This window comes from Conger conger, chromosome 11 (genome assembly GCF_963514075.1).
Source record: "Conger conger chromosome 11, fConCon1.1, whole genome shotgun sequence".
Classification (NCBI taxonomy): domain Eukaryota; kingdom Metazoa; phylum Chordata; class Actinopteri; order Anguilliformes; family Congridae; genus Conger; species Conger conger.
In genome coordinates, this window is record NC_083770.1 from 37,007,865 (window position 1) to 37,033,080 (window position 25,216).

The following is a 25,216-nucleotide window of genomic DNA, read 5'->3' on the forward strand; positions in this document are numbered from 1 at the left end:
TGTGTAGCATTATTAATTCCTATTCCTATGTTTCCAATGTGAAAAATACTGCATATGAGATAAGTACATTTGAAAGATAAGATATATTTTATTGGGGGTAATCTGTCCTCGGCATTTGACCCATCCTAGCTATGTAGCAGCAGTGGGCAGCCACAGTGCAGCACCAGGGGGCCAAGGCGAGTGTCTTCGTCTAGAGCACGGGTGTCAAACTGAATTCCCAGGGGGCTGCAGTGTCTGCAGGTTTTTGGTTTTTTTGGGGTTCAGCTGTCAATTAACACCTTGTGTGGATTCTTTAGCCAATCAATGACTTGAATGAACCACAGGTGCCGAGAACATCCAAAAAACCAGCAGACACTGCGGCCCTCCAGGACTGGAGTTTGACACCTGTGGTCTAGAGCAACAGCAGGAGTACACCTAACCTGACATGCATGCCTCTCTGTGCGTGAGGAAACTTGAGTACCCGGAGTAAAGCCACAAAAACATGGGGAGAACATGGAAACTCCACACAGAGAGGATCTGGTTGGTCAGGAATCGAAACCAGAACCTTTTTCTTGCAACAGTACTAACCACAGTGCTAACGACTAGGCCACTGCCCTGTTGGCATTGTGTGTTTTGTTAAATGAATCTGTCCCCTGGGTGTGTCAAAGTTTTCCAGAGCAAGACACCTAACCCCAAATTGCTCACGACGAGCTGATGGATGCCTTGCATGGCAGCCAGTCTCTGTTGGCATGTGTGTGTGTGTGTGTGTGTGTGTAAGAGAGTGTGTGTCAATGAGAGGCACCCGATATAGTTTTGCATGAAGGGACATACCTTGTTAATCTTGTTGGTTTTGGGGAGCGTCTGGCTGATGTGCAAATCCGTGTACCTGAGGGGGTTGTTGATATCACACGGTACTGATTCGGTTCGAACCAGACGAGCTAGAATAAAAAAATACAAACATCTGAACCTTCCGGACAGGCCCTGCTTACAAAGTTCAGAAAACAAGCATGCTCTATTCAGACCAATTCATCTTTCATGTTATGAAAGCAGAGGTTAATAACACCCGGAAATAAATGCCACGTCATAAGGAAGCAATACTCTGGATATACAAGTTCATGCACAGTCACAAACACAAACTGTATGTAACCCATGGCCAGTTACTAAAAAATATTTCCGGGCACGTTTTCCTGGTTGTGAGATAAAATTATGATCAGAATGTCTGAGCACTACTCCCGTAACATTATGTACTGTTCCTGACAGGTTCTGTCACACTGAAAGTCTTCCAAGTTATTGAAAACATGTTATTGTTTCATCATCAAAAACACCATTGAGGCCGTGCATTACACACATTCTGTTCTCAACTAAAGTATTTAAATGGTAGAAAACATCGTTAACCTCCCAGATGAAATGAAAGTGAATGACAATCCACAATTCAATATTGAATTGAATAACATACAAAAGCCAGTCCTGAAACATTCCTTGTGACTTAAAAATAACCTTCAAAGGAAACACTGCACAAAAGTGTGTTAGTCTTGCAATGAGACTCTTTCTCTTTAGTAGAAAATATTAGTTGATTTTAAGTTACTGCAAAAAAATGTCTTTCCCTATTGCCAAATCCTGAAATGAAAAGAAGTGGCTCACCTCATTGGCAATATGTTTGTCTCTTTTAGAAAAATGATAGAAATAAGATTTTAAGTCTAAGACTCAAGTTGAGACACAGTTGTTTTTGCAGTGCATCCAAATGTACATACCATGGACGTTTACCATAACTTTCATAACAATTGTGTAATAACCTGTAATACTCCCTCAATGGGGAAATACTTCTTGCCAAAACATGTTTTGGCAAGAAGAACAGAAACCTGTGCACTGGATATACCTGCATCTTCTTGTTGGAATGTATGCTGTACTTCTGGCAAAAACCAATATCCACTACACATTTGCTCTCTTTAAGGCATGCTGACTTGAAATGGCGCAGGCATGAAAGCAGCATTACAGCAGCTCAGGCACTCATTCAGACGGATTGATCGCGTTACCTTGGGCTGTTCCTTGGTGATCTTTTGAGCCAGACGAAGAGAGAGAGAATTAAAGAGCTCACTTCAGATGAGGTAAAGAGAAAGGACCCTACTAATTTGAAAGTTAAAACCATGCCACGTACGTCTACAGAATAGATAAAATCAATAACAGCAGAAAAAGTCTAAGAAAGCTTAATGGTGATAAGTCCATTAGGCACAATGATGGTGAGGAAGTGATGTGCTTAATAGAAACACTCATGCTCCACTAAAAAGTACAGTAAATATATTTATCAACAATTTTAAATGTTAAAATTATTAAAAGTTGAAATAAGTAGACCAATGTTTTTCAATCTGCAATATGTGTCAATCTATGGCTTTCTACAGGAAAGCTGCTGTAAGGATTTTGTATCACTGATTGACAGCTCCTAAATACAGCTGATTGGCAACAGAAGAACTTTCCCACCCTGTTTCGTGCCATTTCTTTGCGAGTTCCTGCATCTGATCTTCTTTCTCCCCACCCTCACATACTCCCACAATTCCACTCTCCAAACACCAGCGCCTGTATTAATTTCAGACCTCCGTCATAATCAGGACTGTACTTCTGCTACCTTTGTATAAGCTATCCTGTGGCCCACTCATTACACCTCCGACCTCTTGAAACACAAATACGTTTTATTCATCTGTGCGGTCCTGACTCAGCGGAGGGCTCCGGCAGAGGACAACGGATGAGCTCAACCCTTTTATCGCACGTAGAAAGGCGGCCATTTTACAAACCACTGCTCTTTTACAGTTTCTTTTTTGGCCTTCCTTCTGCAATGTTCAGATTTGTGTGACAACTGAACCAGGTCTAAACACACTCCATTTTGGTTACCTGTTTCTTGACAGTTATTGGTGACAAGGAGTGATACGCATATTAAAATTACTGCCATTCTATTTTTTTCTCTAAAGAATTAATTGGTTCTGACTTCTGTCTGGCTCATTTTTTGTTTTTCAAAGAGGTCCAAGCATCTTTAAAGTAATTCTTGACAGAGAAGGACACAGATTTTTAAATACCAAAACTGTCTATACTGTCAAAACTGTCAGAGTGTGATAAATAAAAAAAAAAACTACTTGTCCATGTTTCATAAAAACACCTTCAAGCTGAACAAATGTGAGCAGAGCAATTTAGAAACTCAAAATGAAAACCTTATCTGAAATGAGCCAACAGATGAATATTTCCCAAATGCTTTTCATACGTTTGAGCATTTAAAATTTTTTCAAAATAGTTACAGTATACTCTCAGTGAGCACTTAATTAGGTATTTATTAGACTTATAGGTCTACCGCTGCTGTAGCCTATCCAGGTTTGGCATGCTGTATGTGCACGTTGTGTAGTTATTTGCATTACTGTAACTTGTCAGCTTTGATCGGTCTGGCCCTTCTCCTCTGACCTCTCTCATTAACAAGGTGTTTTTGCTTGCAGAACTGCTGCTACTGGATGTTTTTTGTTTTCCCACCATTCTCTGCAAACTCTAGAGACTGTTGTATGTGAAAATCCCAGGAGACCAGCTGTTTCGGAGATGCTCAAACCACCCTGTCTGGCACCAACAATCATTCCACGGTCAAAGTTACTTAGATTACATTTCTACCCCATTCTGACATTTAGTCTGAAAAACAGCTGAACCTCTTGACCATGTATGTATGCTTATATGCATTTAGTTGCTGCCACATGATTGATTAAATATTTGCATTAACAAGCTGGTGCACAGGTCTACCCAATAAAGTGGTCACTGAGTACATGTGTAGTACATGTTGTGCTAAGCAAAGTATCAAGCATTCTTAACAAACAATTCCGTTATTGTTTATAACATAAGCACTAAACATATCCATGTATCGATTCTTCTGTTAAGGTTTATACCTGTATATAATGTCTATTTGTTGTCCTTTTAACTATGCTTGCTGATGTTATCATCTCATAGAAGTCTTACTGCATAACATTTAAAGCAATACTACAGCTGAGTTCCAGAATATTATTACTGCTTTCTATAGTCAGAATGACCTTGTGTTTGCCACACAATGAGGGCAAACAGAACAACATAATGTAACATGCATGTTAGCATGATCGGACAGTGGTCCAACACAGGAAATCCATGCAAGTTATTCTTGTGGTAAAAGAGTATGCCATTTCCATAGAGATAGACAATAACACATGTTATGTAAGAAATGATTAAATACACTGCCATGAAAGGTGACAGCACAGCTTTTTCTCCAAAGCAATTGAAATCAAACTTTTAATCACAGCTTATATGTAACATTTTATGTAAGCGTGACTGAATATGGCAAGAGGTGGTTTGAGAAAAGGCCTGGCACTGCATTTTCTTTTTTTACACCTCGTTAATTTTAATATTTTCAGATGCAGTCCCTTCTGAGAAACAGATCACGCTTCCAGAAAGTGATGTTTGTTTGAGTGTTTGTATAAATGTAAATCAAAGGGCAGGTTAAATTTAATTCCAAATGCCCCCAGACTCTTCACTTTTGAGAATGCGAGGCAGGTCGTTTTTTCTTCTCTCTCAACAGTGCACAAGCTGCTATTACGTCGCCTCTTATTCTGTAGCTGTCAGAAAGTCAGCAACACTGACAACATGACTCCTGAATGCTCTAACATGATGTCCAAGAGAGGGTCTTTAAAATAAGAGTTTCAAAGTAAATATTTCTAATTAAAATGGGCAATGTTGTGACATTATTTTCAGAAATACTGGTTTTACTGTATGTAACAAAACAACAAATGGAAACACTAATTGAAAATTTTAACCCCAATGATCCTATATATCAATATAGGATAAGCTATACACAATAAAAATCTGTTCTAATACATTCATTCTGTTCACACACGACAAACAATATTTGGAAATGCATGCATGCTGTGAATCTCTTGTGTGTTTTTTGCACGACATGATAAAGTTGTGTAATGCCTTCCCCCTGCATGATTCTCTCCAAAAAACAAATCAAATCTTAATTGCTCGATATTGCACCATACTCCACTGCTAAAAGTCAACTGACCCAATAGCAGAGCATCTCTCATGGTGGGAAGGCCCATTGCGAGTATTCAGTAGGTTTGTGCAGCACTGCTGTAATAGCTGAATTTGATAAATAGTCATATGTTTTGCCCGAACTGACTAAACACACAGGATTTTGTCCTTAATCCAATTTCTTGTTTTCTATTACTATTTATGCTGTATTCCCCAATTATTTTCCCCAATTTTGCCAACTGCAAACAGACTATCGGAAAAATATACTGTATAACTTTATCGATATATATATAACTTAATCTCTGTAACTTCATGAAACCTTCTCATTAAAAGCTAAAACTACTGACTGCCCACAGTGCTGGAAATGCTCTTGAGCATTTAATTAAGGGTGGAGCATACTGTGGTAAGATTGAACACATCTCAAATGGCTCGCACTGACACATCCTAATAAATAGGGGAGATCAGGGTCTGTTGTGACAGAGGGTCGATTGTTACGCAATGTTCTGAGCACAAAATTGACAGGAAACTGGTCTGTTGAAAGAGGACATGTATGGGGGGTGCAATGCAATTTACAGCAGGTTATTTTGTTTCTGGTCGGGCAAAATGATGAAATAGCAATGGACTCCGTGTCACAACAGACCCCGATCTCTCCTATATGTGCGAGGTGTAGAAAAACCTTCAGAGACCTGGGACCATATCTTGTCATGTGGATTCTCTTCCGGAGTGAGGCACTCCTGTCCTACCCTTGAGTAAAGCAATCAGCCCAAATTCCTTCTGCTAATATCTAGCTGGATGAATCGGTTATATGTAAAGAGGGTACTCTGCATAAGAATGGCTAAATGTAATGAAATCTAATGAACATAATGTGTGTTAGCAGCAGGGGAGCACATATCAAGAACACTGGCGTGGATTCAAACACGTATCCTTAACTTTGCCTAACAACTAAAAGCAAGAGTTACGGAAACGAATGTGCCAAGCTGAAATTGTAAAGAAAAGTGCAACATTCGCGTTTACTTGCAAAGACAAAGTTAAGGATGAATGTTGATTGTGTTCAGGCAGTTGCTTTGACTCCCTACCTCCACGGTGGATGATCAGTAAATGACAAGGCGGGGCTTCTTTGGTGCATTTGTTGTGGCACTTCAACCTACAGAAACAACAGAGAAATATCCTATCACTCCGATGCACTGGCCCTGAGACTCTGGGATGGACTCTGGTTGGAAAATAAAGGGACAGACATACAATAAGTATTGTAATTGTTATTATTACGTCAGGGATAACACCATACGAACAAGTTATGAGGAAATAACCACCCAACAGGGTGGTGTCCACCGTTTTCCAGCTCCTAAATCGTTCATAGGGTATTATCCTGCTTATACCACGGCTAACTTGCCAAACTAATGTAGCTATGGACAATGAATTATTTGTATAGAAACGAGAAATGAAATAGTCCCTGTTGCTAAGAAAAAGTGTTTTAGTTGCAGCTGAAGAAAAGTTCACTAGCTCACCATCGCCAAAAGGAAATAAAACATTAGGCTATTAACTAATGTTAGCTCGCAAAATAATAGCAAGGAATTTAGAATAGAAATGTAACGTTTGTCAGAAAGAAATTTACAGAGTAACAGACAGGAAGGAAAAAAAAGGGAAATACCAGCCCTGAGCCCCCAGATAGCACAATATGTACAGTATATGTGTATAAAATGGAGTTTAACCCAGGGACAGTTCTATCCAAACTGCTTTGCTGCAAGCCAGAGGCCTAGAATGCATGCTACAGTGCACAGTGGACCAAATTCCAGAGGGAAGATCCTATTTGGAGTCAATTTTTTATCGCTATTCTCACATACACAGCGCTGTGAGCAGGGACAATGCGTGGGCGCTCTTTCCTTCTGATGTTCAAACATCCCACGGAAAACGGTCGCATTAAACTGCTGCCCCAAGTCTAAAGCTCACTCTCTCTTTTAGGCACACTCAACTGATTTCACACATATCTGTGGAATGATATCTGTGATGTCATATCTGCTGAAATCTGTTGATATGCTCTCATAGTTAACTTTATTGTTGGGTCTGAGAATTAAACTATGCTCCTGAGAGAAAGAAATGTTGAAAATTGGTAAAACAAATTATGTGTATAAAGCTTCTTTATGACAATGTATGCTTTCATAATTCTTGCTATCAGAATGTACTTTATATCTGCTTAATTGTTATAGGAATCAAAGAAGAATATCAATAAATATTACTGGTATAATTTATACAGAACAGAGTATTAATTAAGGGTACCCGCAGTATATATATTCGTACAAAAATACATGTTAATTGGCCATGACAAACAGTATGCAAAATGAAGGTCTAATAAACAGAACAGGTGTATTTAGTTGACCTGAAAACAAAAAAGTAAACAAAAAGTAATACATATGTTATAATGTCACTGACAAAAATATGAATATATATAAAGTGAAACCTACAAAATTCTGCCCGCCACATACAAAATACACTTTAAGACCCAATACATTTCCTTTAAGAATCAGCATACCATTGGTATAAATACACGTCCAAAGCCATTAGATTAAAACAATATGTTAATCAGCCACAGTTAATGTGGGTGGAAATTAATGCAGGAGTGAACTAGCTGTAAAGAATGCTTTCTGAAATGCATTAATAGGTACATAGTGTGCATCAATTTATTGTCTTGATGTCAAAATGGCACAATGTATTCGGATTAATTGGCAGTAATTACACATTTTATTCAAATGATTTGTTTTAAATTATATAGATAATTACCACTCATTTAATCATTTCCAACTTTGCTTATTATGACAAGAGCTCTTTTGACATTCTAAAACCAGCAATTAACATAAAAAAATGTCCATGAAAGGTACATGAACGTTTCGTAAGGGCAAACGTAAGGGCAAATACAGAAATAAATCAAAACAAGATGAGCTCCCTTTTCTCAACTTGCACTGAACCACTGTGGCATTAATAAAAGGGATAGTATATTAGCGCTACTCGACTTCTGGTCCTGCGGGCCACAATGTCTACAGGTATTTGCTCCAAACATGCACTGCAACACCCGATTTAACGAACGAGCTTACTTCCTGAACCAAGGAGGAAAGATAATGAGTGAAATCGAGTGGTTTAGTGCATGTCTGGAGCAAATACCTGCAGACACTGTGGCTCACATGACGTGCTGTTGAGTACCCTGCTGGAAAAAAAACAGGTAGTTGGCCGACTAGTTCAGACCCGCTCCCAGATCAACATGGTTTAGCTGGTTGACAGGATCAGAACAGCTCCTGGCTTGAGATGGTTAGACCAGCTACAGTATGTTTCATACTGATAGCTTGTCACCCAACTCAGCTACCAGCCCTAGCTGGTTGACCAGCTCATATCCAGCTAGATGAGCTTATGACCAGCTTGACCAGCTCAATTTTCAAGCTGGTCAAGCTGGCATAGCTAGATTTTACAGCAGGGTAGCCTTGTATTAGCAGAACATGGCTAATACATTGTTAGCCCTCACCAGGCACGGTACTGAAGCCTAGAATGACTGTAGCTATAGCTACATAACCTATAGCTTCCTCCTTAAAATCAGAGCAAATAATGTTCATATTTGAGTATAGAACTTGAACACAACTTGTATACTCTATATTTGGACAGTGTGCCGATTTGGACATAGTTTGGACACCCACAGGCAGTTTTATGCAGGGTGAAAGCTCGGATTGGAATCACTGAATGAGCCATTGATGCTTCCTCTATCAATTCCTCCCTGGCTAGAATGCAATATGTTGCACATAAACAAACAAAGAAACAAACAAAAAAGATATGTAAGGCAAGAAAATGACAGATGTTGGTACATTTGGAAATGTGCAGACGTACTTGCAGTTTTTACATTTCAGTCCGAACAGCATGCCTTTTCCACAAACTACACATGTCTGAGACATCCAGTACTTGGTGGAAAATCTGCAGAAAGACAAAAGAGAGGAACATTAACAACAATAAACAGTTGCTCAGTGTGGTTGAAGTAAAAAAGCAGCTTCTGTTTGAATGTAAAAAAAACAAAAATACAAAGAAACAGGTCTGTTTCATATGGAGAATTCCAGGGCTGCTTAACACAATGATTACCATTTGTGACCAAAAATCACATGTTCATCATCACAAGTATCACAGTCACACACACAATAAATAACCTTGTATTTTGCAAAAGATAGCTTCTTCTCCGTATATATCCAGTAATATCCAGTAATATCTCAAACGCAGTAATTCAATTTGGGCCCTCCTGCTTTTCAATTCTTCTTGACCGTGCAGTTGCGCTATGCCCCACCAAAGGACGATGCAGGACAAAAGCCGCAGTGCCCCAAAAAAAAAAGCAGCTTCTGTTTGAATGTAAAAAAAACACACAAAGAAACAGGTCTTGTCTGCTTCATATGGAGAATTCCAGGGCTGCTTAATACAATGATTACCATTTGTGACCAAAAGTCACATGCTCATCATCACAAGTATCACAGTCACACACACAATAAATAACCTTGTATTTTGCAAAAGATAGCCTGTTCTCCATATATATCCAGTAATATCCAGTAATATCTCAAACGCAGTAATTCAATTTGGGCCCTCCTGCTTTTCAATTCTTCCTGACCGCGCAGTTGCGCTACGCCCCACCACAGGACGATGCAGGACAAAAGCCGCAGTGCCTCATCAGAGCAGAGACGCTGTAATCACGGCTATCGGGCCCAGAGAATGCAGACCGTGCCCCAGCCTCTTTCCCCGCTCCCTAGCAGGCAAATTTACAGAGTGCCTAGGGATAAACACATTTCGCCTCTCTGGCTCCGTGGTAGCCGGGAGCTGAGAGAGGAACACAGATTTGTTTGCGATCCCTTGCTGAGTTATGGGCAGCACGGACTCACAGGTAATAGAATATGACTAATGCTGCTTGACAGACTCAAAATATCTTCATTAAACCCACCATCTCACCTCATTCCAGCCATAACAGCATTTAATGCAGTCCTCTCTTACGGGGGTGCGTGACGTCTCAGCGGCAAAAGCAAAAGCGAAAAAGCACTCCTTCTAGGCTACCTCTCCAAGCTTTTCATTTCAGTGGTCGGAGTCTTTTCAGAAAGACGGCGTCCAGAAGCAAACACAGTGAACCTGGGTCACGACAAAGCTCGGCATTTCAATAGGCATCACTAAAAGCCTGCAGCACTCTCCACAAAATGCTAAACTGAGAAAACCGAATGAATCCACATGTAATGCATAAGGGGTTTTATAGAGACTACACTATCTGTATCTATATACAGTCCATTAGCTGTGCTTTTCTGAATAGTGTACTCAGATATGATACACCTCAAATACAGTCCCCTCCAAAAGTATTGGAACACAAGATGAGAGTTCAGAATTTCAGCTTTTATTTTTTCTTTTCAATACTTAGAATATAGCACCTTTGGTATCAGACGACCAAATTTTTTCATAATGGCTTGGTTTTCTCCCAAAGACAGCTCTCTGGTCTTCATGTTGGTTTACCTTTTCTAACACAAATTCAGTCTTCACAGGCTAAACCAAGAGTAGACATTCAGAACTATTTACTGTTAAACCAATCACTCTAACAGGACACATCTGGGAAACAAGAAACACCTGTCAGTCACACGTTCCACTACCTGATTCTGATACAAAAGGTGATAAGTTCTAAGTTGTTTAACAAATCTAGATAAAAATACCAGGAAATAAAAGCTGAAATTAGGATCTGGTATCTCATGTACATCTTTTGACCTCAAACTCAATTGCCTTCAGCGTGTAGCAAAAAAAAGGAATTGGCCTTGCTGTTACAATACATTTGGAGGGGACTGTATATAGTGTTGAGTCTCTAGGGATACCCAGTGATCACAATTTTACTGCAATGTACAAATTCCATTAACCTTGCAAGAACATTTTGTAAGCTGTGTAGACACTGAGGGGGCTACTCTGAACCAACAACTTCAGAGTGGCAATGTGTTCCATGATATGCATCAGCATATAAAAAACTAAATGGCAACATACATTTATAAAAAAAACAGCCCTTTGACAATACTAAAGCTGAGTGCTGAGTTCTGAGTTCTGAGTAGAGCAGCCGTGTAGTATCATGGACATAAAACTTGGCCAGACTTACAGGTTGCTATGCACCCTGCCACTGTAGCGTTATCATTATGCAAGGTGATTAACCCCAATTGCATTCGTGTAAAATGAGGCTGTATGAATGTGATGAATGTAAAAATATACTCTGCGTATGTTACGCTGGGTAAAAAAGTCTTGCTAAATGGCGGAATGTCAAACATTAATGTCACGTTGACTGACGTAGCATCCATACGCAACGCCTCGATACAGGAATCTTTATAACCCCCCTCCCCCTTTTTATAATACATCATTACCACGCTGAGATCACTGGCATTTAGAGCCATCGAGGGTTTCAGACAGCGGGACGAGAGCGGTGATGATCGACGTAAGCAGGCGGTTTAATTGGCCTGACATTTTGTCAAAGGAGAGGACCTCCCCCCCACCCCCCTCTCACCCCTCCCACCCTTTCAGTCAGCATGTTACCTGTGTTTTATTGAATTTCCCAAGTCTCGACGGGGAATCTGAGGAGACCATCGAGGCACTGAGAGTGTGTCTGCAGAGAACAACAGGAACGAGAGAAAGGAGGAAAGAACACAAATCACATAAGAGGGAACGTCAGTCAGGCATGGGTCTTCTCTCCAACGGATGAAATGAGCTCCAACATAACAAAAGGCGTCGAACGTCTCCCACTGAAATGGCAACACACAATGTGAAAATGTTGATCGTTCCAATATAAAGTCTGATTTTGCGTTGACTGACATTTCAGCTGGTAAATACCTTTCATAATGACTACAAGTCTCCTCAAATGTTGGGGTGGCCTTTCTCCGATCAATGATAATACAGTTTTATCCGGCCTGAATGGAAAATATTATGTTCAATTTATAAATTAAACCGGGTGTATTTCTTGAGACCCTTGAATGTACCAGCCCTCTAGATAGAAATTGAAATCTCATCTTGTGACTCCAAATCCCTTTTATATCCAGCAAGTACACAGATGCAACCACTCATAAATGAGCTGAAATAGCCCGGGCCCAATCAAACTCAAATGGATGGATGTGTGGCATGTGTTACTCTGGCAATGTTCTCCACTCCAAGAATATCCCAGCACTCTTAACAGTGCTGTATTAGGGAGTCTTGAACGGGTGTTGTAACAGATATGCAATCACGTGGCAACACCGGTGAAAAGGACACGCAGAACACAGAAAATCCATACAGGCCAATAATCCCACTCCAGCCCCATTCGAAATGCAATTCGGCTTTTCTGCTATTTTAACATGAGCTAATTATCGACAATTAATGCAATCGTAATTCCGGAGTCATTGCTCAAATTGCGAGTAACCCAATAAAATCTGGAACGGACCCAGTCAGGCATTAATCAGATTTAGGATCTGGTGCCTCGTTAACTGGGAAAGGGCATTCATCTCTTGAAAAACATCCTCGATACTTTAATTAAGATTCACTTGCTCGTGTGTGGTGGAGTATGTGGGTGCGCTGACCTCCCTGCCCCCCCCCCCCCCCAGCCAAATTACGAACAGTGTGTAGTTTTCCCACTCATTCCTGCGTGTCCTCCTGGCTGAGGGGTGGAGGGGGGGTGTAAATGCTCGAACGGGAGTAGAATAGACCCCACCGGCGAGGAGAGTTGATATGCGGAGCAGGTGGACCCCTTACCGTTCCTGAAGCTAGTAGAAAGTAAATAAAGCCTTTCTGGCATTATAGAAAGTGCTGGAATGATATATAGAAGGTGAGCCAGGTCCCTTGGTAACAGTTGCACATACAATGGCGCCGGATGCATTCTGAAATTAACGAGCACGCCTGCGTCGATCTACAGAATGTGGACAGTGTGGGTGTGGTTGGCTGGGGAGAGGGGTCTTCATGCTTCTGCACGGGTCTGTACCAACACTGAGAGAAAGGGGCTCCTTTATTCTGCTCCCACCCTCAGTCACAGAGCTATACTCATCAAAATAGACTCGGCATGGTTTTTATAAATTATTTAATTCACTTTCATTTGCAGTGTATATCCTAAGCCCTCAGGGCCTGGCACATCAAGTTTGTGTGAGAGCGCAAAGGCACTGCACGTTCCTCTATATCTCTTACACCCACACGAGCGAAAGAAGACACATTCAATGGGCCTTCCTTCATTCAAGGGACCAATTTGTCGCTGAAGACACCGTCAAGGGGATGATAATTTCCCCCTTTCTTCGGCTGTTCCCTGAATTGCTAACAATGTGACGTACTGTCAATTTCCTTTATGTTCCCAGTGCAGCCCGGGAAATCCGTGAGAATTTCTTAATGTCATTTCTTAACGTCAGGCAGCAATCGCGTTGAGTTCCCGGCTCGTATGAAGGCGCTAATGTGAAAGCGGAAGGAGCCTTCGCAGATTCACCCACCCATCCCCCCCCATGGGCATCCTCAGTATCAGAGATGAGAGGCTTCATGTTGCTCTGGGCAAGACTGGCTCTGTGGTCTCTGTGCCCAGTTCTACAGCTGCACACCTTCCCCCTGAATGTGAAAATGGTTACTATGGTGATGCCTACACACACGTGCGCGTGCGCGCGCGCGCACACACACACACACACACACACGCACATCACTGACATGCACACTGACATGCACACACACAAACACAAACACACTATGGCTAAAAATCCTTCCAAATTGCTAAATTGTAAATTGTAATATTCTTAAAATATCAGGAGAATTTGATAAAATGAAAATATTGTGCATGTCATAAGGGAACACCAAATAATGTTCCTGTTTCTGGAGGTGCGCAAGCAGCAAAATCGACAATGCTCAAATGCATAATACAGAAGCTAACGCTTATGCAACTGGTTGCATATGGAGCACTTTCTAATGATGATCCCTGTAATCTATTCTTCTTCTACCTTATACTGGGCCGGCCAGCAGAGGATGGACTTGGTAGGCTGTTCCTCCCGAGATTTCTTCTCATCGGGGAGTTTTTTCTTGCCACCGCTTGAGTGTTTCCTCTTCCCACCAGGGGGTTTTCTCTTACCTCATTGCTTTTGGAGGGTTCAGGACTGGTCTCCGCCCAGTTTTAATTCTCTTGTTAAAAGCAGTATACTATTAAAATGGATTTGAATGGAGTTGTAGCTGCTCAAAACCACATAAAATATGCCGCAAAATGTAAGGCAACTACTCACATATGAAAACTGAATAGAGGCGGACCCTATATGAAGCAGCGGTGATATGTTACGCTCTTCGCATAACTCTTTGGGCACCTGTGTTGACGCCCAAACATGGTGGACCCAGATATGGTCGCAGCCACGTTTGTTCAGCAACCTCTGCGGAGCTTTCCGGGGCCAGCGTGGAGACCTTTCGGTCTCACAGGCCCACTGCAGCACAAACTCAAATGGAGCTAAATGGATATGACAATCCTGGGGCGCCAGGGAACCACAAGCTGGCCGTTCTGGTCGCCCTCTCTGGCTCGCATCACTTCCTCTTAATTAAGAACGAGTCCCAATACTTCCTCCCCGGTCTAATTGCTGACTTCCATCATTCCAGGGATGTTGGCTTGCCACAATTCCGCTGAAGAGGGATGGAAAGCAGGATCCTGTTGACCGGGGATACTCAGTTTTACCCAGAAAGGGCCGGTGTGGGTGCAGGCTTTTGTTCCAACCCAAGATTCTATGAGTCAAGGTCCTTAGCAAAGACTGGTCGATTAGGAGAATCAGATGTGTAACCGTTTGTTTGGAACCTGTGTCCACACTGGCCCTTTCTGGAAAAAGTTGAGCATCCCTGATGCCGACTGTGGGGGTGGATCCCATGAGGTCTATGCTCACAGAATAGCATTTCAATATCGCGTCACCAAATACAGGAGGAAATGAGAACGGCACTCCAGCTTCTGCAAACACGTCTTGTTGCCTTGGCATCGAGGACGTGCATCATGCAGGAAGTCCCCAATGAGTGAAAGGAATGATTACAGGTAGGTTTAGAAAGGGCTGGTTATGCCACCAAATGCACTAAAGGGCACGTAGATAATTATGTAGTTCAAATCCGAGCTCTGACCTTCAATATGTGTCATGTCCTTTGGGAACCAGGCTAGAAGAACACTTGAGGACTGAAGACAACTCAGGGGTTAACGTCAAACTCTGTTTCTGGCGATCGTGAGACATCTTGCTGATTTTAGATGGAGTTATACAGCATGTGCTGTTTCTATGACAACTATTCACTCTTTTAAACCTTTGTAAAACAGCATAATACATTTTACAGTGTACTCTAATGCCATCACATGAGACACATCAGACTAAATGAGCATGCTTAGTTTATTAATATACTTTTATCCTAATTTTGCTTTTACAAGCACATAATCCTTTCAAATGGGCTCTCTTTTGTTCACATTTCAAGTCAAATGCTAAGTCAAGTGCTAAATAATAGATAATGACTGTATAAAATATAGCTGGAGAAATACTGGCATCGAATAACATTTGCATTTTGACTGACAACCAATGATATACTTAATGCAAATGACTGATGAATTTAAACTGTACAAAAGGTCAACAATTATCATAAACGAAAACTAAACAACCGACTAACAACCATTTCTACTGGCATCAACGTTTTTTTCTTTCCTTAATTTTGTTCCTTAATATACCTCCTGCAGCTACACATTTGCATAACCAGCTCTATGAACTGAATGCTTTGAAGAGTTTATGAGATTCTCCACAAGGTAGTCTTGAAATTATGAACCTGAGAGGACACAAAGACATAGACTTATAACCCAGTCATTCATCACTATTACTATGGGAAGCAGATGTGTAAAATCTGCTTTCTTTTAGATTTTTTTTCTAATAGCCTGCAGCAGTACTGACCAATATAATAAAAAGTCACCTATCACTACCCTATGACCTACCATATGTGGAGGATGGGAGAAGACCAATGCACTTTTGTCAGGTGAAACCTTACATTATCCTTCCTTTAGGAATATACAAGTAAAAACTCAACTATCCAAATATACTAATTTCATCACAAACCTATTTCATGAAAAACGGAAACCTGCCATTAACTAGGGCCAGAATATGTGTGGGAAATGTGCTTTTCTGACCGTATCAGGGGTTGAGCCATGAATGACATCACAATCTGCTCTGGTGATGTCGCTTGCTGGGTCAGCTACAGTCTGAGGACTTGAGGAACAAACCTCACTGAATAATGTACCGGCATCGCAAAGGCCCTCAAAAAAAAAAAAAAAAAAAACGCAAACAAATACGATGTCCAGGAGGCTCCAATCTGAGAAGAGAACAGGACCTGAGATATCTGTGTATGCTGGAAGTTCTATGAATAAAAGAGTGGGGGTGGGGGGAATTGGTGACTTTTCGGCAGTCTGATGGCAGCGTTTACCTGGCAACGGGGCTCTGAGCGGAGCGCCCACGTCACCGCAGATGGGCCGCTGGTCCTCGTCACACGAAATGATCTAACCGACACGCTGAATTCCAACTGGTGCCTGCAAACCTAACCGCCCACGCTCCCCGTCCCCACCACCAACCCCCAGGGCCCAACCACCAACTGAGCACTCGCGCAAACCAAGAGCTTAACCTTCCCTCACCGACAGACTCATTAAAACAAACCTACAGCAAGTTATTCTGTTCTGTTCTGCGTTTACCTGTTCGGTACAAATGTCACAAACAAACAAACGGGCCCACAGCACGACACAGGGCATATGTTATGACTGTAAAATATATATAGAGAGAAATATCCAGAGCGACAAGTCACTTTCTGTTTATTTCATGAAATGCAGCCACCGTGATTCTGATGCACATTGAATAGGCCCTCTGTCTGGCTGCTGCCACGTAGGTTGAGATCTGTCTTTTTGATGAAGATATTACAGGCAGTTCATTGTGCCAAATGGCTTAGTGGATTAAGGGTGTTGATGTCTTCCATGAACGGACTGAATGCAGACAAATTAGGAGATTTCATGAGACAAACAGGGCTGGTAAATGGTGCTGTGTCTCTTATTCTGACCCAGGAGAGAAGTACTGCAGCCCAGTTAATGCCATTATGGACGCTGCCACAATCGAATGAAATCGCTCTGCTGCATCTGGACGCCCGCCTCAGCAGGAATTTGTCTTAATCACTGTCTTTTCCTGATCCAGGAAAACCGGCGCACTGATCTCCGGCACAGCTCTGGAGGAATTCTGTAGCCCAGATGCCGTAAACTCAATAACGACGTTCCGCTCCTCAAAACACGGAAACATCTGAAGAGAAACAAAGAAGTGGACATGTGCCACTTCCAACAGTTGAGCCTGGTCGCCAGGCAACTCACACACAGGGAGAAGCCGAACGGCGAATTACCTATGATCTAAGCTGCTCCTCTCACAAAGAGGGAATTAAGACATACACACACAGTACACAGAAACACATACAAAAAATAGATACAGCCACGCACATGCACATGTATACACAAATACACATTGGCATGCATGTACTGTATGGCATACATGCACACACTCATGCAAAAGCACACACGCATACTGTAAACACAGAGTAACATACACACATGGACAAACACATATACAAGGATGCACGTACACACGATGCATATACATCCAAAAAACACACACACACACAGTGACATACACATACAGTACATGCACACAAAAACATAAATACATGCATGTACGTAAAAACACCTCCTAAGAGACCAACTGACACACTTAATGTCTCTCTCATACACACACACACACACACACAGTGCAGGGAGAGATTAATTGCAGCAGGCACTTCCTGGCTGCTGAATGTGTACTAGAGGGCCACGCGTCTGACACAGAACGTGGCCACATGAATCCAGATCAGCGGATAACAGCCAGAGAGTGAATTAGAGCCCATTACCCAGCGCCCCTAAGCCATTCGCCATTCCATCTGCGGCCATATTTCATCCCCGTTTCTGACGGCGTTCCTGGCATTCCGAGTCCGCTCACACAGCCCGCGTCCCGCTCCGCGTGAGACGGGGCGTTTATCGTCTCTGGTGGCGTGGAATCGCAGGGTTGGGCGGCTCGTATGCAAACGCACGGCGCCGATTCCCGTCGCCCCCGACGCAAACACCACGGCTTTACTCACCCGGCCTGACAGCTCTCACATGGAGACCGTGGCCTGAATCTGGGAGTGAGGAGCAATGGATGTCAATATTATGCCTCTTGCGTCAGCCACATGTTTGCGAGGTTTGTACGCTTCCTTTTGGAATTCCAAAGCAGCCGATAAACAAAACACCTTGAAATCCCCAGGGGATCTTTATCCAGATTGCAGCATATAATATAGTTGAGAAATTACGTAATTTCCGTTGACTTAACTCACAGAAAGTTTCACAAAAGAGCACTGCTTGATTTAGTCAGTTAATGATAAAAAAAATTACCTCCCACATGCTAGCTTGAACAAATCTAAGAAACGAGAAAAAAAATTCAGTTTATTCTACCATTTGGGTTCGGTCATCAACCTGTTTCATCAGACCACAGCACTGTTTTTTATGACATATTAAAGTTGGTGGCACTGCACAGAGAGACGCTGGATCTTACTATTGTCCTTATTATTTATGCTATCATTTAACAGTTTTGTTTACTGTTGTTCAGCTACCTGCGGGGTATTTCACGAGATTAATGGTTTAGAAATATCTTGAAAATAAAACCAGGCTGAATGTTAATCAAGTTTCATGAACTATGACCCCCCCACCCCCACCCCCCGTGTATTTGCAGTTAGACACATGGAGGTTAAATCTTTTTTATACTTAAGTCTACTAACTTCCAGGTTTTTTAAAATATATTGACCTTTCCACCTATAATATGGTATAATATTACAATGTTTACAGCCATCTTGGAAAAACACCTTCAGGTAGTAGAATGAAAGAGGTTTGTATTGACTGTAGGATGTGGGGATTGTAGGACTGTATTGACAAGTAAGATAGCTTGTGAAATGAGCAACGGAAAAAAGATAGAGGCTAACCTTTTTCTAACCTGCTAACAGCTGAGAAATCAATACAAAGTTCCCTTTAAACCGTAAGGTGGCTGATGAGGCCTGTATCTGTATGTGTTTGATAGGTACATGAATGACAGTCATACTGTCTCCCTTGTGTTTCTATATGAAAATACATTTTCCTGTGATCTAATCTGGATCAGTGTTGTATGCAGCCAATTTGTTAGGCAGGGGAATTGGTGGAAACAAAAACATCCATACACCCATAGCCCTCCAGGACCGGCAATTGCCCACCCCTGCTTTAAATTGTTCCAATCACCTAGATTTGCTGCTTAGCTCAATTCTTCAGCCAGTGGGTAGACCTAAATGGGAAGTCAGCTATTTGAGTGCATAGGTGGAAGAAACACATGACAGGACTTTTACTTTCTGACTATGGCCTTCCCACCTCGGAAGCACACGTTCAGGGGCTTACTTACTTGCGTCGGTGTGGACGGGCGGCGTAGACGGGAGGAACGTGGGGAAGAAGAAGGAACGGAGCGAGCGCTCGCAGTGGAGAGGGGAGCGCTGGGTAGGGAGGTTCTCACAGCTCCCTACGCTGCTGTGGATCTTCAGGTTCAGCGGTTTGCTCCTCTTCTTCGCCCTGGAACACACATCAATCAATTAATACAGCAATCAATCAATCAACCAAACAACCAACCATTTTATCAATCAACTAACCATTCAATCAATCAATCAATCAACCAACCAACCAACCAACCATTTAATCAATCAACCAACCAACCATTCATTAAATCAATCAATCAACCAACCAACCATTCAATCAATCAACCAACCAACCAACCATTCATTAAATCAATCAATCAACCAACCAACCATTCAATCAATCAACCAACCATTCATTCAATTAATCAACCAACCATTCAATCAATTCAAATGTATTGTTCAGTTCACCTGCACACACAGCGGTCTACATTCTAAACCTACATTTTGCCCTCCATACCAATCATTTGTTCAATAAGTAAATCAACCAATCACACACATCTATTTACCAACAAATCAATCACATCAAAACAAGTCAATCAAACAAGTAATCAAACAAAACAATCAATCATTCAATTGATCAATCAACCAACCAACCAACCAATAAAACAAACAAAAAATATAAATCAATCATTCAATCAATCAAAAAAACAAACAAACAATCATTCCTCCAGTAAATAAATCAAACAAACCAATCAAAAAGTCAACCAATCATTCATTTGTTCAATTAATTAACGTAGCAATCAAGCCGTAAGTCATTAAATCAAATCAGTCAAACAAACCAATGAATCCATACATCAATCAATCATTCAATAAAGTAATAAAGTAAAATATTAAATCAATCGATCAAATAAACCAAGCAACCAAACAACCATTGTCCTGTAGAAAAGGAAGGTTCTCATTTTAAAATGCCAAGTGCATATGGGAAACTAATACCAAGACTGAACCACGCCATGCGGGTTCTGTATGACATAGCACATAATTGGTGAAAAAAAAATCTGTTTCCCATCAGAGAGGCCAAGTTAACTGAGATTGTTCACATCTATTAGATGAACTTGGGACATAATGAAACCTCCAGGCCATGTAAAATGGCTTCTTCTTCTTCTGCAGCCACGCAAACAAAGGGTTCACAACACCCCAAAATGACAGGCCCTCCTCAAGCAAATGTCAAGCATCCCCATGGATGGGCTTGTGTAAGTACCCCCCCCCCCCCCCCCCACACCCCGCACTGTTCACACCGTTAATAACATCATCGGGGCTCAGGCCAGAGAAAACGTCTCCTCTACCAGGCAGCTCATTTAGACACCACAGAACTTCACCCTCCAGGACCTCTCCTTAACAGAGTTACACAATTAGACTTTTTTTTTACAAAAATGCAGGCACCCCTCAATTTGTTTTAGGCAATAAGGAAAGCAGGCTCCCGGTTATCCATTTCCCACAAAACCATTTGCCTATAATGAAATTAGATCAAATTAAACCCATTTATATCTTCACATTTTCAAGTGGATTACTTGTACAAGTTGGCAATACAAAAAAAGAAAAGAAAAAAGGTAAACAAAAGGTTTGTAAGATTCTGTTAAGAACGATGATCAGCGGATGCTTTCTCCTGCGAAAAGGCAGTCTCCTGTCTTAAATAAGCATAAAACGTTAGAGAAAAGTTAGCATTAAATCCCAAAATGGATACCGACATGGACCTCCAGGAATGGACCTCCACTGGGGAGAGCTGTGCCTGTGCTAGAATACACTCTCCCCACCCAACCAAACGATGGTATGATCTGAACATTCAAATGGGAGGCAAAATGGCAGGACACTACAGAATCTAGCCTAACACTGTGCCAAGCCACACTCAGGCTTTCATTACAACCGAATGGGATTTGGTGCGCTTGTTCAGCGCGATGTCGTGCAGGCAGATAGAACTATGTCATGTAGCGACGCAGGAAGTAATTACACCCTAGCAAAGAAAAGGGGAAAAAAGGGGAAGAAGATGGCCATTTGATCATGACGAGACAGGGAGAAAAAGCAACTTCAAAAGACTCCACGGCCAAATTACATGTACGAAATGCAAAGAACTCGGGGAATGAGTCATAAATAGTAGACACGTTTTGCGCTTTCTTGGCCTACCGGAATGTTCTCAAAGAATATTTTTCCCAGAACAAACCGTGGTTAATTAACGCGTGGCGCCTTCGCCAAGGCAACATTCTGAAATTCCAACTGCACAGGCGCTACTAGAGAAACGCCTATGAGGACTGATCCTGGCATCGAATCCAATTGGCAAATATCTCCTGTCACATTTTCCATACTAATTACCATTGGGTGCGTTACTTCAAAAGCTCTTTATTTCTGGTACTAATAAACCTCAAGGAGGAATGAACAAGATGAGAAAAAATAAATCAATATCAATGTTTAGAAAGATTAAAAATACAGATCATTCCTGCCTGATCCCTTACACACCTCCCACACACCTCCATTTTGTCTACTGCTCTGGCCTCCTTCTCCATTCCTACTTTTGCTTCAGATGAGTTTTGATGAGCCTCTGAATGATTGACAGCTAGTGGGAATGTCCTGACCGTTGCCTCGTCTTGTGCCTTCCACAGCAAGAAAACATTAATTAAACCAGTATGACCTTCCTAAAAAAACAAATGGCCATCCAGAATCTCTGGCTTGGTCCTCTCTAGCTCTTACTTGGCTCGGGTCACGTGTTTGTCTCAGGCAGATCTTTATTTTTATCCCTCCGTGCCTCTTCATCGTCTCATGACTTGTACAATAATTGGATGTCAGATGCACAGCACTCAGGTTCTGCTCCCACAACCACATCGTATGGCCATGGCTTTTCTAAAGTTCACCCCGGACACAAAGGTTTCCTCCGGGCATGTAGCTTTTTTAATACCTCTTTATCCAGTTGAGCCATGCGGTCCTGGAGCAGTCACGCATTCTTCTACACAGTGAAATATGCAGGTTTAACAATTCTGACTGAGTATATATGGTCCTGGCTGAACTGAAATGTCAGAGTTGAATTAATACTGGACACTTCACTAGGTATACTTGACGATAGCCTTAAAACACTACAGAATTGGATCCTACACCTATTTACAATATAATCTACACATGGACATTACAACTACGTTTACTACACTGGCAGGTGGGTACATTATATCTTTACAGCGTTGTATCCTTGACAACCTTTGGATGGTGGTGTTCTGTACTGGATAGCTTTACATGATTGGAGGGTGGTGTTCTACACAGGACATCTTTACATCACTGGAGGGGGGTGATCTACACAGACTATCTTTACATCATTGCAGGGTGGTGATCTATGCTTGAGTGTGTTTAAAACACTGCAGGGCTGGGCAACATTCTACACGTTCGACATCGGAGATCTCACAGCCAATGCACAGCAATAATCCTGTCTCAGATTGGAGATGACCAGAAGGCTGTCGAACACCATGCTTTTCACAGCAGACAGCTCTTTTCAGGGAGAGACACGGCGTGAATGGGAGGGCATCTGGGAATACCCAATTACCGATCTGCTTCTGCTCAACCCGTCGTCCTTTCTCTAATGCCACTGTCACTGGTTTGGTTTTCCCGCACAGAAACACATAAATAAGAAACAGAAAGCCCGGCGCTCCAGGGATGGGCCGTGTCATCGCTGTCAGGGCTGGAGGGAGCGGGCGGAGGTCTGCTCGCTGCCAGGGAAACGTCTCAGAGAGGTGACAGGGCGGCTCCAGCTCCCTGGCTCCAGCGGGGGGTGAGGGCAGGCTGACGCGCGTCCCGAGGATGCAGCGTGTGTCTTCATTCCAAGGTTCACTGGGACCTCCAGGGGATCAGGTCAATGAAGGCAGGAGTCACCGAGACACACATTTTCAGCCATTAACTTCTGTGGCCAAACGGGGTCATGATGAATCAATTTCTTTTTTTTTTACAAAATCGCCATCCAACTGAAACCTGCTCATTAAAGATCCCAGGGCAATGACAGTATCTCACAGAGTACAGGGTTCCCTTGAATCGAAGTGAAATTCCCAACCTGACAACTAATTGACCTGCACTTTAATTGGTTCAATAATTTCTCCCCTCTCCAGCTACACTAATAAGTGGTGAGAGCTCTGGTGCAGACTGAGGGAGGTGTATTACCCAGGTGGGTGCTACACATCGGCGGTGAAGTGAGTTCTCACCCCTCAGGATGAAGTGCAGTGCACTATATAAATGCTAATTATTATTATTCATATTATTATTCCCACTCCTGACGTCAGCTGCTGTGAGCATGGGACGACTACATAGGCACACAAAACATGCAGGAGATGGATATCGCACATAAGGGAATATGTGTTAACAGGTCCTTCAACCCACCATAATTACAGACGCTAAAACTTTGGATTAACGTAACGCCTGAATGAAATAGGTCATCTGCTGGCACACCAGCAGGTTTCTCAGTCTACCCCCCTCCCGAAGCACGGGTGCAGGGCCGTGTCTGTCGTTTTCGGCAGGTTTATTGATTTCAGCACCCCTGCCTGGCGCAGTGCTGCCACGAGCCGCCTTTCATCAGCGGAGAGAACGCAGCGGACGCAGCGCGGGGTGAAATGGGTCGTCGTCTCGCGGGAGGGCCCTGGGCCTCACGCTGATTTAGGGGCTCAAGCCACGCTCTGCTGTGGGGGCCGGCAGTTACGTGAAGCTTGTTATTTCCCCCTCTGTCTCCAAAGGCGGAAAAGGCCTGAGAGATCGGCGACAACACAAGAGCAGAGAAATAAGCACAGCGCGAATGAGCCGTTATTTGCATATTGCTCACTATTAGGTGTGAGGTGTTCCAGTGTCATCTTACCTTAAACACGAAACATGAAAGGGAATAATATTCTGCCAGGAAGGCGGGTATGTGGGATGCTACTTTTCTAAAATCAGTTTTATGGGGAATCTGAATACGACTCAAACACATTTTCAGTCATTATTTTAAAGGAAATAAATCTGGTTCCACCATCTCCAAATGGATTAATTTTATAATAATAATAAAAAAGATAAATTGATAAGACTAAGCAGGGGCAATCCCCCCTGGAGGATTCTGGGGTTAAGGGCCTTGCTCAAGAGCACAACAGCTCTGCGGATCTTATCATGGCTACACTGAACCACAAACTTTCCGAGTCATGTATCTCACTAGGCTATAGGCTGGCCCCCATTTTTGGGATGGTTCATTCCAGAATGTTCCCTCTCCGACTGGACCAAAATTCTAAGCCCCCTGAACAGCTGGACCTGCCCCTCGACCCAGACCCTACCCCTCACAACCACCTAACTGGGACCCTTTAGATCTTCCCTGTCCCACAATCCCCCTCTGGCGCCCTCTGCAGGTCCTGTGGGGGAGCGGGTTAGGGACACTCGCGACCCCTTCTTATTCCGGCAGCACCATCAGTGAGGCTTAACATATCAATTATGCGCAGACAACAATGGCATTCCAGCCGGCGCACTCCTAAACACTCATATAAATTCATAATCATGCCTTCAATTTCGCAAGCCCTTGGAGGCGCGCGGGTTCTCATTAGACGGGATAGACGGCGCGAGGAATTAGGCTCTCAAACCGCGCGTGTCAACACCCCTTTAACCTGACTTGTCATTAATGGCGGCGAGCCAAAGTCGTAATGAAGACGGGATGAGATTCCTCAAGAGCGATGCAGAGGCATGGACAAGGAGCCTCAGCCCACCTGGAGAGCCA

General features: G+C 42.6%; 1 protein-coding gene across 2 annotated transcripts in view; it reads right to left on the reverse strand.

Moving 5' to 3' along the window:
* Positions 1 to 25,216, reverse strand: part of ksr2 (kinase suppressor of ras 2) — a 101,370-nt gene that overhangs the window by 32,045 nt on the left and 44,109 nt on the right. The window contains exons 6-11 of one of the 2 annotated variants that reach the window (XM_061261806.1): positions 19,461 to 19,624; positions 11,554 to 11,623; positions 8,863 to 8,946; positions 6,075 to 6,142; positions 2,013 to 2,033; positions 811 to 917 (exon numbers count right to left, since the gene is read on the reverse strand). In XM_061261806.1, the coding sequence (XP_061117790.1) occupies positions 811 to 917; positions 2,013 to 2,033; positions 6,075 to 6,142; positions 8,863 to 8,946; positions 11,554 to 11,623; positions 19,461 to 19,624 (514 nt within the window). The remainder of the gene's footprint in view (positions 1 to 810; positions 918 to 2,012; positions 2,034 to 6,074; positions 6,143 to 8,862; positions 8,947 to 11,553; positions 11,624 to 19,460; positions 19,625 to 25,216) is intronic. The other variant, XM_061261807.1, reaches the window with a different exon arrangement.